Source organism: Brachypodium distachyon, chromosome 3 (assembly GCF_000005505.3).
Source record: "Brachypodium distachyon strain Bd21 chromosome 3, Brachypodium_distachyon_v3.0, whole genome shotgun sequence".
Lineage (NCBI taxonomy): Eukaryota > Viridiplantae > Streptophyta > Magnoliopsida > Poales > Poaceae > Brachypodium > Brachypodium distachyon.
The window spans coordinates 5,247,306-5,266,667 of NC_016133.3; the positions used below are offsets into that span (position 1 = coordinate 5,247,306).

Sequence of the window (19,362 nt, forward strand, 5' to 3'; positions counted from 1 at the left end):
CTGCTGCTCGTGCTGAGGAAGAAGAAGATGGGACGCTGCTGCTTCTTGTGCTGAGAAAAAAAAAGGGATTGGCGCGGCGTTGCTGCTGCTCGTGTTGAGGAAGGAGGGGATGGGTAGCTGCTGCTGCTCGTGCTGAGAGAGAGGAGGATGGAGGGGAGGGGAAGGGATGCCGTATTTGGCCCTCGCCAGTAAGGAGCTGGAGCCTGAGAAGGGGAATTGATGTCGAAGTCGGAGCACGTCCGACATCGCTGCACGGGCACAACCACCGCGTGGCCTCAAGTCCATCTTCGATATGAATTCCTGGGCCTCCCCGGCCACGCTCAAGGACGTACAGTTTGAGCCCAAGGTAAGTATGCACTTTGTCGGATGCTGCTGCTTGATCTGGTTCGGGGTTAGTAGGTTACAGCCATGTTGCGGTGTTAGTTTACTCGGCCAAATGGCGAAGATAAATTTCTAGATCCTAATAATCAGTTTGGCATTTTCCTTCGTTGATGTATACTTGCATTCAATTCAATGACCTTCAAGTTGCTACAAGCAGAACACTGCATTTGCAGCTCATTTTTTTTCTTCATATTTTTATACAGTTCTCTTTTCTTATTTATTGTACGACTCAAACAAATCGAAAAGATAATTTTGACCTTCGAGTGTACTTTTTTTTGTTGCTCCGTTGCAATGCACGGACACTTTCAGCTAGTAATCATAATATGGGTACTTTCAAAACATTTATACACGATCAAAACTATTTTTTCATAATTGGAATGCAATGCTTCTGCCTGTACGTTGAAATGTTTCGCAATCTCTCCGCAAAAAGAAAGAAACGAAAAAGTCCTTTAATCCACACCAACACAGTTCTCTCAACGAACAAAAACAGCATATCCGACGTGGCAGATTTCATCTCTGCTCAGCCCCGGCAGGGCAGCAGCACAACATTCTGATCGCTGCCACCACGCCACGCGACGGGAGTTCGCCAATTTCCGGCGCGCGGGAAAACTTCCCGCTCTCGCGGCTCGGCTCGCCGGCCTCTATAAGGTACCCATCACCACGGGCCTCCGCTTGTTCCACTTCGCATTTTCCCCAATTCGCCTCACACCAAATGGGCCGCAAGAGAAAGGCTAGGGTTTCCGACGACTGCGACGGCGCCGACATGAACGGGGAAGAGGCGGCCGCCGGCCCCGCTGACGCGCAGAGCAAGAGCCTCTACGAGGTAAAGACCGCTCAAACCCTAGTTTAGTTTGACCCACGGCGTCCGGTTCTAGTGTTCGGTCGAATCCTGTATGGGAGGAGGGCATGGGATTCCTCCATGAGCCGCAAGGGCGTGTTGGATAGTGCGCTGGTTCGATGCCGCGGTTTTGTGTTTAGTTCATCCGCGGTTTTGTCAGCTGGTTTCCGATAGTGATTTCTCTGGATCTCCACTGCGAATCACTCGGGAGTTTAATCGATCTGGTTACTTGCTTGATGAGACGGAGCTGACTACGAGTCATTGGGTTCACCAATTGCAAATTATTTGATAAGCTAGTGATGATTACTATTCCTCAATGAATATGTCACCAGTCCAATAGAGGTAAATCCAGGGCATATTTCGGCTGCTGCCATGTTGTGTGTAATCTGCACATGCATCTGCCGCATTTTCGTCCCTTTTCAACATGGAAAACAGTAGAATTGTAAGGTTATACAGCTAGCAAACCCAAATTACTCGTGTATCTGGGATGTGAGGTATGCAATTGCAGGGAAAGGATTAAAGGGTCACCTTTTTGCATGTGAAGATGACAGCGCCAGATGAATACACTGTAGCGAGGGTGCTTAATGACTTAATTGTCTTCTGCATCTGCCCTCTACCCACCTTGGCAGCATCCTTGGCTTGAAGCAGTCCTGTCTTAGGGGATTCTTCTTAGTTCTCGCTCTATTTCAGCTGAGCTACCAGTGGAAGCTATGAAGGCCCATTCAACGGTTAACTTTTATTCTGGAAGCTACAAATACCCATTTGATGGTTAAATTTTATCCTTGCCCTGTTTTTGGAGTTAAACAATTGTGTGGCTGGATGTGAAATGGTAGATGGTTGCTTGGGAGTTAGGATTTGCTAGGCTGATCTATGTATGTTGATTCAGTAACATATGATCTGAGTTTAAGGTGGTTCTTCTCATGTAAATCATATGCTATCACATAGGACAAGGTCTGTCCAGTCGATAGATCAGACATCACCTGAGTAGCGTGTTTAGGAGGCACAATGAGTTCGTGGTTGATGGTTCATGCCTAGTTTTTTCAGTACAACAAAAGCTGTAGTGCTGAACCTTATTTGCACCCACATTTTTTTTACTATTTCTTCACAGTTCTTAAAAGGTCTATGCTAGTTTTTTTTTACTTAGCGTAGTAGAAAGCCTAAGCTCAAATAATGTGCTGAAGAGCTGAAATGGTACATGCGGTCCATGGCATCAACTCAAATGGGACCAAGTCTGATTTTTTAAAGAGCAGAACTAACTTGACTTTCCTGGTCCCTCTTCCATAGAACAGATAACTAATTGGATATGAATTTTTTTCCTTCATTCTCAGATCTTAGGGGTTGAGAGGACAGCTTCACAACAGGAGATAAAAAAGGCATATCACAAGTTGGCCTTGCGCCTTCACCCAGATAAGAATCCTGGAGATGAGGTAGGATCTCAACTACAAACCTTTGTTTTGGAGCAAGTAAGTGCAGGTATCTCAATTGGAAAATGATGTGATTTCAGGAAGCCAACGAAAAATTTCAGCAGCTGCAGAAGGTGATATCTATTCTTGGAGACGAGGAGAAAAGGGCATTGTATGATGAGACTGGCATCACTGATGATGATGTGAGCACCTAGTCCTAGTAGTTTGGTTTTGACCTTCAAGTTTCTGTTATTCTAAAATCTAATGTTTCCTCTCAGGCACTGGTTGGAGAAGCTGCAGACAATCTTCAAGAGTTCTTCAGAACACTGTATAAAAAAGTATGTGTTTTCTTTATCAATGGGAAGCTTGTTGTCCTTTCTCATGTTCAATATGTGATGATAGCTTTACTCTGTAAATAATTCCCAGTTTACTGAGGCTGACATTGAAGATTTTGAAGCTAAGTACAGAGGGTCAGATTCTGAGAAAAAGGATTTGAAGGACCTCTATACAAAATTTAAGGGCAAGATGAACAGGTGAGTGTTGCAAATTTGTTGTGCTTTTAGACTCGATAAAATTTTGTTTCCAAAAGCTTGTAAACTGCCAGCGGATATTTCATATGTACTTTTAACTCACTGTCATGTTGGGCAGGCTTTTCTGTTCAATGATTTGCTCAGATGCCAAGCTTGATTCCCACCGCTTTAAGGACATAATTGATCAGGCAATTGCTGGAGGTAGTAATAATATGCTGTTGTCATATATTCTAACTGATTGCTTGTTCCATTTCATTCCTGATGAATTGCTGGCAGAGTTCTTAGCTAATGCATGTTTCACTAAACCTGCTCCTTGAACTTCTGTATGGGCAACAAATCTTACCATTTGCTTCCTTTCGCAGGTGAGCTGAAGTCCACCAAATCATATGAGAAATGGGCTAAAAAGATATCTGAGATAGAGCCACCCACAAATCCACTAAAACGGAGAGTGAAGTAAGTTCTCACCATTACCCCTGTTCGACACTTATCCCCAGTTTGACCCTTTCAAGATGGGAGTATTACTTGCCATCACCTGCTTACTAGTTATAATTGCTTCTTTTTTGCCTAAACTGTAACAGGAAAAAGAAAAGCGAGGAGAGCGATCTCATACTGGCGATCTCACAGCGCAGGGCGGAAAGGAAGGATCGGTTCGACTCTGTTCTCTCATCCATAATGTCCAAATGCGACTCCAAGGCGAGCAGCAGCTCAGAGCCCACTGAGGAAGAGTTTGAGCGTGCGCGGCAGAGGCTGGAGAAGAAGCGTGCCAAAGGGCGCAAATGATGCAGATGTGCCGAAGGTTATGGTTGGGCTGATGACCCTGTTTTGAGGAAAACAAGCAGTGGAGTGGAGCGAGGCGCAGTACTACAAACTCGTACTAGCAAGTAGATGTTCTCTGAATCTCTGATGTGATCCCCATGAATGGAATCCTCGTCATACCGGTAGGATGGTATGGCTTGATACTTGCTTTGTGATTCATGTCGTAATGGAAGATGATGATGGGTCGGTCTATTGAGACGCGTCTCTTTTCTTTACGAATCTACTCTTGGTACCTGCTGTCGTAACAAATGGCAAATACAAGCTACATTTCTTTTGTGGCAAAGACAGTTCGATTTGCCATGATGCCATATGTTTCAAACAGAAGAAATGAAGCTAACGGCCGCTTGTTTTTTTCCCTTGGCAAGAACACAATTTTAAATTCATTTTTATGTGCAATGCGGAAGGACAACCGTTGGATAACTCAAATCGTCAGGCTTTAATCTGATTCATCACCAAATCCGCGCTCGATCACAAGCTTCTCATTTTCTTTAATCGTCCCACAGGCCACAAGACAAGGTTCCAATCATCACCGGCCATTGGTGCCAGATTTCCAGCGAAGGCCTAATCATCAACCCCGCCGCGCGCTAATGGCGGCCAGGCCAACCGGAGCCAGCCAGCGACTGTCCACCCTAATTTCGGCAAAGCGCCCCAACCGACGGCCACCCGAGCTCCTCTCCCCGCCGCTCCCCCGCCCTACAAATCGCCGCCCCGCGCCTCGCCACCCTCTACCAGGCCCCGCATAAGCGATCGAGAGATCATCCCCCACCCCACCTTCCCCCGCTCCGATCCGCCAGAATAAACCACGCCATCCTCGCCGCCGGCCCCCTCCGATCGACTCTGACCTCCTCCTCGAGCGGTGAGTAGTATTTTTCTCGCGCAGGCTCGTCGCAAGGAGTCGACCAACGGTATCCGAGGAGAGAGAGCCGGAGAGCCAGGGGGGCGTAGAAGAGATGGAGATGGAGATGAAGAAGATCGCCTGCGCCGCGCTCGTCGCCGTGGCGGCCTCCGCGTCCGCGGTCGCGGCGTCCGAGGGCCCCGCCGGCGCGCCGGGGCCGTCCACTAGCGGCGCCGCGTTCGGGGCCGCGCCCGCCGCCGCCGCGCTCCTCCTCTCCCTCCTCGCATACTACCTCCACTGAGACGGGAGACGGAACACAGAGAGGCCGCCGGCTTCCTTCAACCGAGGGCGCGACGTAATGCGTTGGTTAATTAATCTATTAATTAATTAATTATTACGATTAATTATGAATTTTATGCGTATGTAATTTTTTCTTCTTCTTCTTCTTCTTTTTGATTGATTCGTTTGGTACGTCCAATGATCCAATTCACATTTTGTAACCGTACGTGTCCGATGGCGCAGTCTTATTATTTGACTTGAATTGGTATCTGCTGCAACTCGTTCAGTTCGTTCTGGTTTCTCTGTGAAAATTGTTTGTGCTGGTTCGTTTGGCTAATTATCTTCCTAGTGCTCTAATGGATAATTCGTCAGGCTGCTTCCAACTCGTCGTCACTCTGACTTGTATATATACTCTAAATGTATACGTTTACGAGTTCTTTCGGTTTGCAGGCTGGACCATAAATTGGTACAAATGACCTATCGCTTTATTTAATTTTTTTGCTGTTTCAAATTTTATACACCATGAAAATTATATACAAATTCCGTTCAGAATAAAAAATGGATGCGATGATTGTGCGTTGAGCATCATGATTCATGCCGCTCGGATCAGTGGAATCCACGGCAAGACCAGCGCCTGCTGCCGTGATCAGAGAAAAAAATGGGAAGTGTGGTTTCACCACTAATTGCCTTGCTTATTAAATATCTCCAAAATTTGTGACTGGATAAACATACCACAAGACCAAATTTGCCATCGGCGAAAAGAAGAGAAGGAAAGTCAAGCCAAGACAAATCCGCCTTGTTTTGATTTGTTTCAACCGCTCCTCGTGATAACTCCCCCCATTCCTCTTCCCCTCCCGGCTCCCACCTCGCTCCCCAAACCCTAGCGGGAGCACTGAGCCGCGGCGGAATGGAGTCGCACGTGTGGGTGGCGCTCGCCCTCTCCTTCGTCGGCGGCCTGAGCACCTCCCTTGGTAAGCGCCTCCCGCCATAGATTCCTCACTCCCCCCCAACTCGGTTGCTCGCTGGCTTCTTCCTGCCTGCCTGCCTGCCGCCAGCATCCGGTGTCCAGGGGATTCGTCGGTCGCTCTGCTGCTTGCACTCTCACTCCTTGGCTTGCCCAACTTGATTGGTTCTTAGTGTTTCTGTAGCTTGTTTTCATTGAAATGGACGAAAAAGAATCCAGCGCCTTGCACTCTTGCTATTTGTTTGGTGATGGAATTCCTTGCCATTTAAGCTAAGGTTGCCATGAGCCGAATGCTACGTAGTATCGTTTTTTCAGCAGCATTGCCGGATACTGGAATTCAGCAGCATTGCCGGATACTGGAATCATATCGTAGGATCATGGTAACGCTTTTTTTTAATTTTAAGAATATAATTAATTTATGTATTACTCCAAATACCTCAAATGGACTTAGTAACACAATTTTGTCGGAAACCATAGCATATGTTTGTACTTAGATCAAAATAATAATTAACTGCCTGCAAAATAAAAGGATAATAATTAATTCAAAGTGAATGCATAAGTTCTAGACAAATGAAAGACATAGCGCACTGCTCACCTTGCAGCCATTCAAAAATGCCATGGGCTTTTTCTTGTTAGCTGATAAGAAAAAGATTCGGCCCAATGCCGCATAAATGAAACCGAAACAATGGATCAAGGGTTTAGTACCAAATCGTCCAATAACATACGCATTGCCTGCCTTATAAGCTTCCGTGTGACCATGCCTCCAGGAAGTTGTAATAATCGACCTGAATGGAGTAGGTTGTGGCTCTTTATTTTTTCTGGTATCTCCTAAAAAAATTGTATCAAAATCCACATGATTTTACCTATAGGATCGCTGTCTGATAAAGATACCACCAAACTGCAATCCAAGATGTGATACTTGTTGTTTGATTCTAGTAGGGTTGTCGAATTGTACGGTGAGTAGTGCTATACGTACGGAATTTTTAGTACGATTTTCATACGATGGCAGTCTTTTGCACCTGCCTGAGCAGCAGCTTCTATCAGGTGGCAGGTGCAACCAACAGATCGTAAGAAAATCGAAACTCTAATATCGTACGTGAAGCACTTTCATTGTACGATACTACAATCTGTATCGTGACACTAACAATTGCCTGCACCTGGCGTTCATCAGAATGTGTAGCACAAGCAACTCTAGTGACCTATCAGGCAAATATTCAAGGTTGACCTGAGTCTCAAAGTTAGTTCCACAGTTTTAGGGACTACTGGACTAGGGATGTGGTTTCCTCTTGTTTTTAGGGACGAGGGATGCGGTTTACATAATACATTTAGGTTATTCGCTTCCACATCGTACTAGTTCAGTTTTAGTTAACAAATCGCAATTCACACCTGTGAAACAATTCAAGATGTTGCATAAATTGTTTTTCAAGTTGGTTCCTAAAGGTTCTGATGCTTCTACTAGATATACTGCAAGGCTTCTTTGCAAACGTGTGACCGCTTCAGCTAAGCTCAGATTTTGTATTTTCAGGCGCGCTGCTTGTGATCTTGAATCCTACTCCTGACCTTAAGAGGCTCGGGCTCCTCCAGGTTAACAACTTATTCTTTTCTGAGTTATTGAGTAACTTTACTGTCATCTATGCAAGTAATTATCTAATTACTCATGCTCTGTATATTGCCCATACTGCTTACAGGGTTTTGCTGCCGGACTTATGTTGAGCATTTCGTTTCTAGACTTGGCACACAATGCACTCAATTCTATTGGCTTCTTGAAGGCCAACCTTTGGGTGAGTCAGATTTTGTTGTAACTCTAGAATCCATGCCATGCAATGTTGTTCTACCTCAGATAACAAATTACGAACTTCTGCAGTTTTTTGCAGGAGTTCTTTTCTTTGGTTTCATTGTCAAGTTTATTCCAGAGCCAACCTTTGTGCCAACAGACGATGTGATTAGGAAAAAGGTTGGAATGAACAACCCTTCCCTTGGGGATGTTTACAGCATCATACCAATCTGTTTTCTTACTAAATCCGGAGGGCTGAATATAATTTAGTTCATTTTTGAGAAAAGCAGACTGACGATGATGGCTCGGGTAAAGATATGATGAAAAAGCATCGTCGGCAAGTCTTGTTCAGTGGTATCATCACTGCTGTTGGTAAGAAACTAAGAATGCTTCTAAATAATTAAGCTCCTTTGTTTTATCGGGCCTGCACTCTATATAACTTGCTTTCAGGAGACATGGTTATTTGAACTGAGGTTCCTTGAGAAATCTTGTGAAGATTTGATTACTTGAAGCTACAACCATTTGACTTCATACTTATTCTGAACTGCAGGAATTAGCTTGCACAATTTTCCTGAGGGAATAGCTGTATTTCTTGGATCCGTGAAGGTAATGCCTTTGTGATTCATGTCATTATAGTGGCATCATGATCTGCTAAAGAGGGGTTGGCTCTGCACCTTGCATTTTGTTCTAATAGAGAAGTTACTGAGGTTTAGCTTGGTCATTTGGTTTGCCAAGTGTCCATTTACCATGTATGGCCATTTAGCTTGCACTGATTGTATTTGGTTATAATGAAACAAAAAATGCAGGGTCTTCGCGTGGGAATTAACTTGGCTATTGCTATTGCTTTACACAACATACCCGAGGTACAGAAATCAACTTATCAGCTGTTCTTTCTGTTTAAGTAACCTCAGAGTTCTTATCTGCAGTTGCATTCTTCCACTTAGGATAGCCCTTCCACGCTCTTTGCAATAAGATTCAACTGTCAGCAAAAATTTGCATTGTTTATAAGGCCAGGGAGTCCATATATGAGTAATATGAAAGCCCAGTTCATGGCAAACTAATTTACTAATTCATGACAAGGCAAAATGGTCTTGATGATTCTCATCAGTGCTTATGCCTTTCAGCTTTGGTCATTTTGATATTTACTAGCTCTCACACTATCCAACTTATATACTCCTTTTAATCCGTCTATTTCAGTGTGACGCTGAGTGGTCATAACAGAATTGGGTGGCATCAAACATATTAGTACATCAAGGGAGAAATTTGCAAATTGTGTTATCAGGATCTCCAATTTTGAATACAAAATATTGCAGGAAAAATTTAAGTATTTAATTTACAGAGAAACTTTTAGGGAAGCTATAGTTTTACAAATCATATATCTGAGAGACTGCTGACATATTTCCGATTTATCATTTAGGTTCATTTAGCATGTGCAGTAATTATGTTAATTTTTCATCAATGTTGACTGAAATAACTGCAAGTCTTCAAAACATCAATTAACTTTACAAAGTATTGTTCATTTTGTGCAACTTACTATCCTAGCTTTTCCAATCCAGTATCCTAACTAGGTGGCACTTTGTTACCTTCTCAGGGTGTTGCTGTAGCCCTGCCACTCTATTTTGCTACAAAAAGGTACATGTTCTCCTCACTTAGAGATGAATAATAGATGAAATTTGTTGTTCACGTCAGCCTTCAATAATGACCACTAACGTATATGTTATGGATTCTTAGGTTTTCTATAACAGAAGATTATAGTTGGGTTATACAAATATACCTTGTGGATGTATTATTTTATGGCATACAATTTTAGAACTTCCCATAGATGGAACCATTCTTATCTTGGCTATGTGAGCTTCACCTGTTTCTCCTGTCTTAAAGTGTGAGAACAACTATTGGGGGTTCCAGTGTCATACAAAGCGTGAAATGTTTGTACTTCAGAAATAAGGCAAATTAACATTTCCCTTTTTGGCTCATTATTTCCTAATGTCATTGTTGAACCTACTTTTCTTTTTGCAGTGGATAATATCTATGTTTTTCCTTTTCTTTTGCATATCTAAGCAAATGGCAAGCATTTAAGTATGCAACACTCTCTGGTTTTGCTGAGCCACTAGGAGTGGTTTTTGTAGGTATGCTATTTCTTATGAGCTTTTTCTGTATTTTTTTAATTTATGTCTAATTATCTATTGAGACTGATATAAATGTGGTACTGCAGCTGTCTTTTTTCCGAGCAACTTAAACCCTGAAATTCTTGAAGGCCTACTTGCATCAGGTTGGTCTGTTACTACTTACTACTCCCTCCGATCCATATTACTTGTCGAAATATTACATGTGTCTAGATGCTTTTTAAACATGGATACATCCACATTTGGGCAAATTTGGGACAAGTACTCCCTCCGTTTAAGTTGGAACGGAGGGAGTAATATGGATCGGAGGGAGTAGTACTTTAGGCTCAGTTTGGCATTGCTGAACTGCGTTGCGCTGAACTTATTTTATAATCTACTGTGAAACAATACACACAAAAGCATGGATAAGTTGGTTAGCCAAACACAAAAATAGGCAAAAACTGGTTGGAAAAACTGGATTATCATAATCCACTTCAATGCCAAACTCACCCTTAGGCTCAGTTTGTCATTGCTGAACTGTGCTGCGCTGAACTTATTTTATAATCTGCTGCGGAGAAATACACACAAAAGTAGGAAAAATTTGGTTAGCCAAACACGAAAATAGTGAAAAGCGGGTGAAAAAACAGGATTATGATAATCTACCGCAATGCCAAACAGAGCCTTAGTAGAGCTAAAAACTGATATCCATGCTTAGCAATGTATTAACTTCCTGTTTGCTTATATGCAGTTGGTGGTGTTATGGCTTTCCTCACTTTGCATGAATTGTTACCGCTAGCATTTGACTATGCTGGTCAGAAGCAAGCTGTCAAAGCAGTCTTTGTTGGCATGGCCATCATGTCTGCAAGGTTTGTTGATGTTTCAAACTAAATACTCTAATATGTTTCCATGGTGATCAATGTGGACTTGTTTCTCAATAGAAGACTTGATGGTACAGTTTTGATGCACATTTATACTGGGATTTGAGAAAATTAAGCAAAATCAATGTTCATAGGGTACTAATGGAGATATCATATCTAGACATGATTTAGGATAGTACCACAGCAAATTGACGTCATATGTTGGCTGTTAGGACATCAAAGAGAATATCATGTTAGTTCTATCATCTATAGGGTGATTTTATGGCATGGTGGTTGCAATAGCACAATAATATGTTTGCTTTTGACTATAAATTTTAAATTACTGACCTTTCACCCAGTCAAAAATATCAACCTGAGTGTTGTTACCATCAATGATCATTTGTCAAATGCATCAGTGTCACATGAATATTCGCATTATTGGAATGCATGAAGTGTCATATGCATTCACAATAGAAATGCATAACCTGTCATATGCCTTTACAGAATCACAATACATTTTTTTTTGCGGGGATACAGAATCACAATACTAATTTTGACAAAAGCACTATTTCATATTACGCTGTTATGCATGGCTTTCTCTTTATACCTAATTCGTGACTCCGCATTGGCAGCTTGTATTTCCTGGAGATCAGCCTGCCAGAGGAGATCGGCTTGTAGCATATGACTACACCACTGTAACCATACCAGTTTTTCACAGTATCTCTGAAGAGCGAGAGCTTTGCCGTAGATGTTCCTTAATCATGGGGACGGAGCACTCGTCGTTCAGAAACAAGAATTATGGCTAGATTGTTGCACTGGCCATGCGTATGCAATTACTTCTGGTCATGGCGTCTGACCATTTTACAATGTATACAAACGACAGTACTGCCACCCATTTGGGGTGGCGTGAGAAAAGAACAGAATCAAAATGCGTCCACCAGATAATTAGTTGTCAGGTAACAGGGTGCAGATTCACCGTCTGCCACTAATTGACGGTGTGGTTAAAAACATCAATGTTTGCCCATTCGGCTTCTCATTTCCTGACGAGCCTTCTCTTGCCTAGTTTTTCTTTTGGCGGGAAATTTTTGCATTTGCCATGGATGGGGCACTACCGCACTAGCCTGTTGGGACTTCAAGGAGGCTGCTGTTAGAAATACCACTTGAAAAGATATTTTGTGCCACCGTGGGTTGTGATGCTATCGTGCTATCATTAGCACGATCATTTTTTCCAGAAAATCTGCAACTTTTTAGTTCATTGCCATAATAGACATATGTACGAAATAAAAGAGAAATCCTATGGCGACTAGTAGCATCTCCTGCGAACAGTATTTTTCACTAATTTCTGTTTCTCGCTCAAATTTCATATCTCGCTCTGATGTACCAGCTGGAAGCTCTTTTCTCTGATTCAGCTTCCAGGAACGTTTATACAGAAAAAGAAGAAAAAAGCTATATATTACAACAAGGCATTCTGGGCTGAACAAAATTTGCTTTGCAAGACTTGTATCAACATTGCAAAGATAGGAGGAAGAAAGAAATGACACTACCTCTACCAGGCGCCAAATCTCAGACAATCAAATGTAGGATCGCAGATTAAAGCTGCTTGGATAGGTCAATTTCTGTGGCCAACCCCAAAGTGAAATCGTCTTGCTTGTTTATCATTGAAGGCGTACTCAAGTCTAAGAGGTCCAAGTGGGGAATCCACACGGATGCCGACACCATACCCATAACCACTTCCTGGCTTCCCTCGGGCTCCTGCTGGGTCACCTATAGAACAAAACCACCAGAGATTGCAAACATGACAAGGGGCAAAAGCAATATAGTAGTAATTCTTTATTCTGAACCGGAACAGGAGATTATTCTTCAAACCAAATACGAGGCTTACAGAATTTTGAGTACTATACATGTAGCTTCAGAACTAAACGTCAAATATATGGACTACAAATATATTGCAGCAAAATGACAGCACAACATGACTTACCAGGAACCTTTGGACCAGATCCAAGATCACTGCCATAGTCACCAAAGACCACACCTTCCAATGGACCAAACTACACAGAAACGACTACTGTGAGCAATCAAAACAATGGTTTATAAGGCATATTTTTTTTCTTTAATGCCTATTCATACAGCAAGCACCACATTAGAGTAGCACAGTAATTAGTAAAATGCATTGATGCCATTGCAGGTAGATATCACCAGTAGTACACAGATACAGTACTAATTTTTCAGCCATACATCGTGCATGATAAGCAACAAAGTCACACTAATCGTTAAAAAATAAATGGAAGTCACTTGAAATAGTTATTATTGAAACAAGCCGAAAACGAAGATAAATAATGTTAACGTTTGCATCAGGTGGGTGAGGGGAACAATACTAGGAAAGGAGAACCACAAATAGAGGCAAGTTAGTGAGGGTTATGAAATTTCTTTAGTTAATTCTTCAAGTACCCTTCTAGGCATGGCTAAGCAGGCCCATACAAGCACAGACACCAGGTTATGCTTGTATGAAACGATTAATATATGTCCACCATGGATTGGATATGTTACACTGATCTGACATGTATATATTTAGAGTCGGTTGATCTGTATGTTTTGTCTTGAACAAAATAATTGATTCATTGATACAACTGGCATATTTCATATTTGGCAGTATATCAACAAACATACATAACCACATTCTTAAATACACAGAATCCATCAACACCAATCTTTAAATTTCAAGCTAATTCAAATACTACAATCTTAGTTTTTTCTGGATATATGTGTGACTGTATATTGATGTTGTCGGCCAGGTATTTCTGAGAAAATTAGCATCAGGTTGTGTCTAGGTTTTCTACAGGAGTTTCACGTCAATGTTATTTAATGAAGACATATAACTTAATATTGCAGAAAAAAGAGGCAAAGCCTACCATGCGGCAAGAGACTTCTCCACTACCAACTGCATATGAACGGCCAGAACCAACTGCACCTTCTTCATATCCTCTTACACTATTTGTCCCACCAATTGCGAATGCTTCATGTGGCGAAAAGTTTCCCTCCACATGACCTCCAGAAGCACTAGATCACAGAATATGTAATATAGGAAGTAACATAACAACAAAATGTAAGTACCACTGGCCACTGCTATGCAAAACCTCCAGGTAACGTTCACATTTTCATTTCAGGTCCAATGGCACGATATGCACTAAAACATACCTCAGAAGAAGTCTAGCAGGACCAATTTCATAGCCCTGTCTCAAACGTGCTGTCACTCTGTTGAAACTAAGCCACTCTGGAAGAATTGGCAGACCTTGCTCGACGTTGAAAACAAACTGGAAGCAGTAACAATGGTAGGATATAACAAATTATCATGATAGAATTAGACAGCAGTAGAATGAAGTACTACCGCCGTCGTGGATTTGTATAGATTCCTATACAAACCCAAGTCACTTATTTTGGGACGGAGGGAGTAGAATAAATACTAACCATTGTAGAGCTATGATCTCCAGAGTCTGTGTAGACACCTTCAAGCTTAGCGAGTACTGTGTCATCATAAGGATTTCCGCTGCATTGTCACAACATGATTATCAGGTTTCAAACATTAATCCAATTCAACAACTGTATCTATATACTCAAATCAAAGATATATGAGATATCAAGATCTAGGACCTGGCAGTTAACTGGCTGTTATAGGAATCTCTGATCACTGGGTTGCCTTTGTCATCACGAGCACCAGCATGCTGCATAGGAAGTGTCAATAGAACACATTTTTTAGGCTATTTATATGAAGAAGTAAACAAAGGAAATATTGAAGTCAAAGCAATCCTTCGTTTCCCTTGTTTCTTCAACCAGTACACGACTATGCTCATGTATATTTATCCTCAACATAGTACTAACATCAGATGAGTACATGACCATGCCTGGTTTGAGCTTTTGTCCCAGGCCAGGCAGGGGGAATACAAAATATGGTTCACGTGTTTACCTGGAATATCAAACCAAGTGTACCACTCCATTTAGGCCTGAATGGTCGACTATATTCAATGCCAGCAGTTACTCGTCCAATTATGATAGCCCCATGGTCAGGATGGTCCCCACCATGGATAAGTGTTCCTGGAGTCCTAGAGTTCTGGCAAATAAGATCATGTACATGATTCTTAACTGATAAAATCAAGGAACTGTGAAGACAATAATATCACACTAAAGGTAACTACCTGAACCATGACTGTTCTGGAGGTCCTCTTATTGTCACCGTCAATCCAGGGGTCAGTGTAGTTTAAACGAAATATAGAATCTATTTGGCCCCTCTCTAGTGAAAGATTCAACTTCTTGTTCCTCCCAAAAACATTCCGATGAGAATATGCAAAGCTGTTTAAAACCTCCAGTGAGAAAAAATTGATGTAGAATTTCTGTTTATCCTGGCAGGTATTTGTCAGCAAGGCTACGATAAATTAGAAAAATTTAAATCAATGTCTAGAATTGCCAGTCCCTAAGGCCTGTTGGGTTTTGGAAGGTCATCTTAACATAGACACCCCTACGTCCAAACATAGTGTGATGCTGAGGCCTGAGGACAGCTCATATCATAAACATGAACACCTTTCTAACGGATATATGCTCTTGGAATTTTTCATTTCAAAAAGGCTCAAATCCAACTGGAGCTTAAGAAACACAATCTCCAAAATATTACCATGACAATATCACATAAGAAACAAACTACACTTCAGAGAAAATAAGATAACATTGAATGTGAAAGAGCCTACTGACCTGCCAATTAGCCCAGAAAGAGGCCCATTTGTTATCCTGCAGAAAAATGACATAATATATATGTTAAGAAAAATATCAAATGTAATTTGCATATATGCTACACGCCTACACATGTAATAACAATTCAGTACGTAATACTAAGCAAGCAGTTGAGTACGACCTAAGCACATTACAGGCTAAGAACCAAATTTATGAAAGCATACTAAGCAAGCAGGAGTACTTGTACTAACCCACTTGAAATGCCACCACCAGCAGAGAAACCACCAGAAGGGCGCTCAACAAGATTCATGACAAGATCAACTTTATTAGAATCTGCACAAGACCATAAGAACACAGGTACTTGAGAAAAGAAAGACATACTTTAAAAAAGGTAAATAAATAAATTAGTTTCACCTCCAACTGGCTGTGGAATTATTGTAACATCCTCCATAATTCCCATAGTAAGTATTGTTTCCACATCTCTTTTCACTTGTGCTCTATTGTAAGCCTATTTTCACCATTAGAAGTTAACATGGATAAGAAGTCCATCACAGCATCAATTTTACATGACATCAGTATCAAACTGACATCAAACCAAATCGACATACACAAAACTATACAAGCATGATTCGACCACACTTGCTGAATGCACTGTAACAATAGTACTTGTAGTTTTGGTTATAGCATTTGCATAGCAACTTCAATACACGCTAAATCAATGCTTCAGTGTACATCATGTATTACCAGGCATGAAATGACAATGGTTCTTAAAATCACACCATCCAAAACCATACACTAAAGGAGATAATGGAAACAAACATTTATAAATATCATCAGTAATGATGCATTGGATAGACGAAACAAAAATATGGTAAGGGAACTTCTAATGATGATCTGACCTGACCCTTCTTGGTGGTAAGTTGCCGGAGTATTGTATCTGGTTGTGTCTTTCCAATAGTTGGTTCACCACTAGAGATAGAGAGAAATTGAAAGAGAAAGAAGATAAGAATGATCAGAATACTGCATGGCTATAGAACAGCAACCAGTGAAGAGAATCTCACTAAGTCAAGCTATGATTCTCACGTTCTTCTATCGAGAAAGCGAATATTGATATTATTAACCTCGGCTTCAGAAACTTGTAACCTCAGAATTCCTCCAGAAAGGATCTCAGCATAGGAAACCTGAAGCCAGATCAAGCACCTTTACTGATTTATCATTACCAAGAAAATATCTATTACTAGTAAAAACTGCAATGTTGCTTCTGACCGAAAATGGTAGGCACCTGAACTTTGGTAATGTCAATTAACAGGTTAGCAAGTGCCGCACATTCACATTATCTCACATCATGTTTCTAGTTCTCTTACTATTAAGAACATGCAGAACCAAAAGCACAGCTCTAGTGTTAAGTTCTATATACATAGCAGGAAGTAGCGAACAATCCGTTCGCCCTACCAATTTGATAGTAGTGAGATGTAAACAACGGAAAGTGCATTATGAAAATACAAGATTGACAACAAGTTTTGTGGTAGGCCTCTAGAATGCCAAGAAGTTACAAAGTGTGTTTGGTTGTTCCTTAAGACAGGGGGAGCAGATGCTACTTGCTCAGCTATGTTCTCAAGCAAATTCACAAAATAGCAGAAAGCTGAAATTATGCACAATAGTAGAACATGAGTTATAAATATAATCTCCCCCGCATACCATGCCAGTAAGACCACGCTCCTGATACCATCCATTAACAGATTTTATCACTTGATCTAAATGTCTTATGTTGATTATTTTCCCTGCAGAATGTAACAGCAATAAGTAAATTAGGTCTCAAGAACTAAATTAGCTAATGAAAGTATACTAAGATTACAACGGTAAATGAAGGAAAATGCAGGAGGAACTACATATTCTGTTACGTTAAAAAACAAATAAACACCTAAATGAACCTAGATTGTGGAACTATACATTCACCCGCCCCGCTCGACTGAGATCCACGCATTTCCAACTTCAGGAATTCTATATCATTTTGCTATAAGAAAGGATACCGATAGATTGTGTGGTGGTAGATGGATCTATGTTACCACAGATTTCTGTGATTAAACTAAAAACTAACAAGAACAATACGAGACTACATAAAACGTGTGCTTCATTTGTTGTGTAACCTTTACATTGTGATTTTCTCAGAATTATGCCACATATTGTAATAATCTAGTGAAATCATAATATGACCAAAGCTCAAAAGGAGTGATTATTCTCAATGCAGACCCCATTCTAGACCAATGTTACATTAGATGAGATATGCAGGGTATTGATCAATGTTATGCACTTTTGATAACTCTCTGCCAAACAAATTTATACACTTGTAATGCTTACAGCTAAAATGTAGTAACAATTCATGTAACATTGTGCAAAGTAAATCAACCAAATATAACATACTCAGTTAAATTAATATGTACCGTCATTCTAACTCATTACACATAACAGAAACTCCTAAGCATGGGAACAACTAAAATGACTAACATGTCGATCACAAGACGAGTCATCCAGGAACTTACCATGTCGATCACGAAATGAGTCATCCAGGAACTTGGAAGGCAGCATGTTGGCACCCTCACAGACCAGACCATGGAAGTCCTGGTTCGGCTCCACCTAAATCACAAATTAAGCCAATTTTGCAACCTTCAGTTCCAAAAAGGCAAAAATAAGCCATGGAAGGGGATAGGGAACTGACCTCAAAGACAAGGCGAATGCCGTCACGGGTGTCGACCGCGACAGGCATACAGGAGCGGAAGAGGCCGCTCTCCACGACGCGGTGCACATCCTCCTGCACCTCCCGCACCGTGAGCGCAGCGTTGGGGCGGCACGCGCGCAGAGCCGCGGCGGCCGCCTCCTCCAGCTCGGGCCGTTCCAGGGGCTCCCCGTCCTTGCCGCGAACCGCCACCTCGCTGATCAGCACCCGCTCCTCGCCCCCGCCCCCGTCCTTCCCGTGCCTCCGCGGCAAGGGCGCGGCCGCCGTCTCGGCCCGCGCGGCTGGGACGCGGGGAAACGATGCGGCAACGCGGCGGGCCGCAGCGTCGATGGCGCGGCCGATGTGCGCGAACGGGAGCGCGGCGGAGAGGAGGGCGTGCGCCGGGGCAGGGTCCGGGGCCGGGGAGGCGCACGGGAGCTTGACGGCGGAGGAGATGAAGCGGACGTCTCGACGGGGCCCCATGGCGGCGGCGGCGGCGGCGGAAGCGCCCGCCGCGCCGGATGTGCGAATTAGGGTGGCGGAACTGGAGGTCGGGTAGGGTTTAGGGTTTTGGTGACGAGGCTTGCGGGGCCGCGAGGGTATCGTCCGCCATGGGCGATGGATGATGAGGGGAAGGAGGCGTGGACGGAATGGCGGCGAAGGAAATGTGTTCCAGGGCTTCGCGTTTTCGGCTTCCTCGTCGTGTTCTTGTCTGGGGAAGACGAGAGCCGTTCGATGTGGTGTCGAGATGTACGGGGAAGCCTCTGAGTGCATCCGGTCCGTTGGCTGCTACTATCAAGAATTTTGAACAAATGAGAGCCTGTTTGATTGAAGGAAATTCAAATGAATTTTGTAGGGTTTTTGAAAGGGCTTCTAGTCCATGGATTTTTTTTTTGAAAGGGCTTCTAGTCCATGGATTTTTTTTGAAAGGGCTGCTAATCCATGGATTTTTTTTTGAAAGGGCTTCTAGTCCATTGATTTTTCTTTGGTTCAAAGGAATGTATCCTATAAATAAAATTTCTATGCATTGCTCTCCTACACTTCATTTCCATATGATTTCTAGCGAGAGGTTGGTCTTTTTCAACTAGCAGGGAAAAGTAATTTTCGAAATAGGTTATTGGTTTATCAATCGGGCACTTTTGATAATCGTA

At 42.3% G+C, this 19,362-nt stretch overlaps 3 protein-coding genes and 1 long non-coding RNA gene across 6 annotated transcripts; 2 read left to right on the plus strand and 2 right to left on the minus strand.

The window, feature by feature from the left end:
- Positions 1-866: 866 nt before the first annotated feature.
- Positions 867-4,189, plus strand: LOC100843570 (chaperone protein dnaJ 6). Of its 2 annotated transcripts, XM_024460699.1 has the most exons (9): positions 867-1,029; positions 1,106-1,204; positions 2,548-2,646; positions 2,724-2,825; positions 2,901-2,960; positions 3,049-3,155; positions 3,271-3,353; positions 3,515-3,605; positions 3,731-4,189. In XM_024460699.1, the coding sequence occupies exons 2-9, from the start codon at positions 1,145-1,147 to the stop codon at positions 3,930-3,932; spliced, it is 804 nt and encodes a 267-aa protein (XP_024316467.1). In that variant the 5' UTR covers positions 867-1,029; positions 1,106-1,144; the 3' UTR covers positions 3,933-4,189. The 2 variants fall into 2 exon arrangements, with proteins under 2 accessions (XP_024316467.1, XP_003571253.1); XM_003571205.4 differs by having other exon boundaries at positions 869-1,204.
- A 1,630-nt stretch (positions 4,190-5,819) lies between these two features.
- Positions 5,820-11,833, plus strand: LOC100844783 (zinc transporter ZTP29). 2 transcript variants are annotated; one of them, XM_010235674.3, is made up of 12 exons: positions 5,820-6,053; positions 7,572-7,630; positions 7,735-7,827; positions 7,911-8,000; positions 8,108-8,192; positions 8,371-8,426; positions 8,627-8,683; positions 9,412-9,452; positions 9,879-9,946; positions 10,033-10,089; positions 10,671-10,788; positions 11,412-11,833. In XM_010235674.3, the coding sequence occupies exons 1-12, from the start codon at positions 5,990-5,992 to the stop codon at positions 11,455-11,457; spliced, it is 834 nt and encodes a 277-aa protein (XP_010233976.1). In that variant the 5' UTR covers positions 5,820-5,989; the 3' UTR covers positions 11,458-11,833. The 2 variants fall into 2 exon arrangements, with proteins under 2 accessions (XP_010233976.1, XP_003571256.1); XM_003571208.4 differs by having other exon boundaries at positions 5,822-6,053; positions 8,111-8,192.
- LOC112271504 lies at positions 6,064-10,489 on the minus strand. Its single transcript, XR_002964587.1, has 3 exons — positions 10,433-10,489; positions 6,642-6,874; positions 6,064-6,561 (listed from the first exon to the last, which is right to left on the minus strand). It is a non-coding gene; the product is annotated as an uncharacterized LOC112271504 (long non-coding RNA).
- Positions 11,834-12,091: 258 nt separating the features above from the next.
- On the minus strand, positions 12,092-18,887 carry LOC100846614 (outer envelope protein 80, chloroplastic). Its single transcript, XM_003571209.3, has 16 exons — positions 18,215-18,887; positions 18,039-18,132; positions 17,197-17,279; positions 16,582-16,679; positions 16,398-16,467; positions 15,913-16,006; positions 15,750-15,831; positions 15,520-15,555; positions 14,970-15,123; positions 14,741-14,884; positions 14,428-14,498; positions 14,245-14,323; positions 13,975-14,090; positions 13,689-13,836; positions 12,758-12,827; positions 12,092-12,543 (listed from the first exon to the last, which is right to left on the minus strand). Exons 1-16 carry the CDS (start codon positions 18,692-18,694, stop codon positions 12,389-12,391), a joined length of 1,974 nt encoding a protein of 657 aa, XP_003571257.1. The 5' UTR covers positions 18,695-18,887; the 3' UTR covers positions 12,092-12,388.
- Between the last annotated feature and the right edge of the window lie 475 nt (positions 18,888-19,362).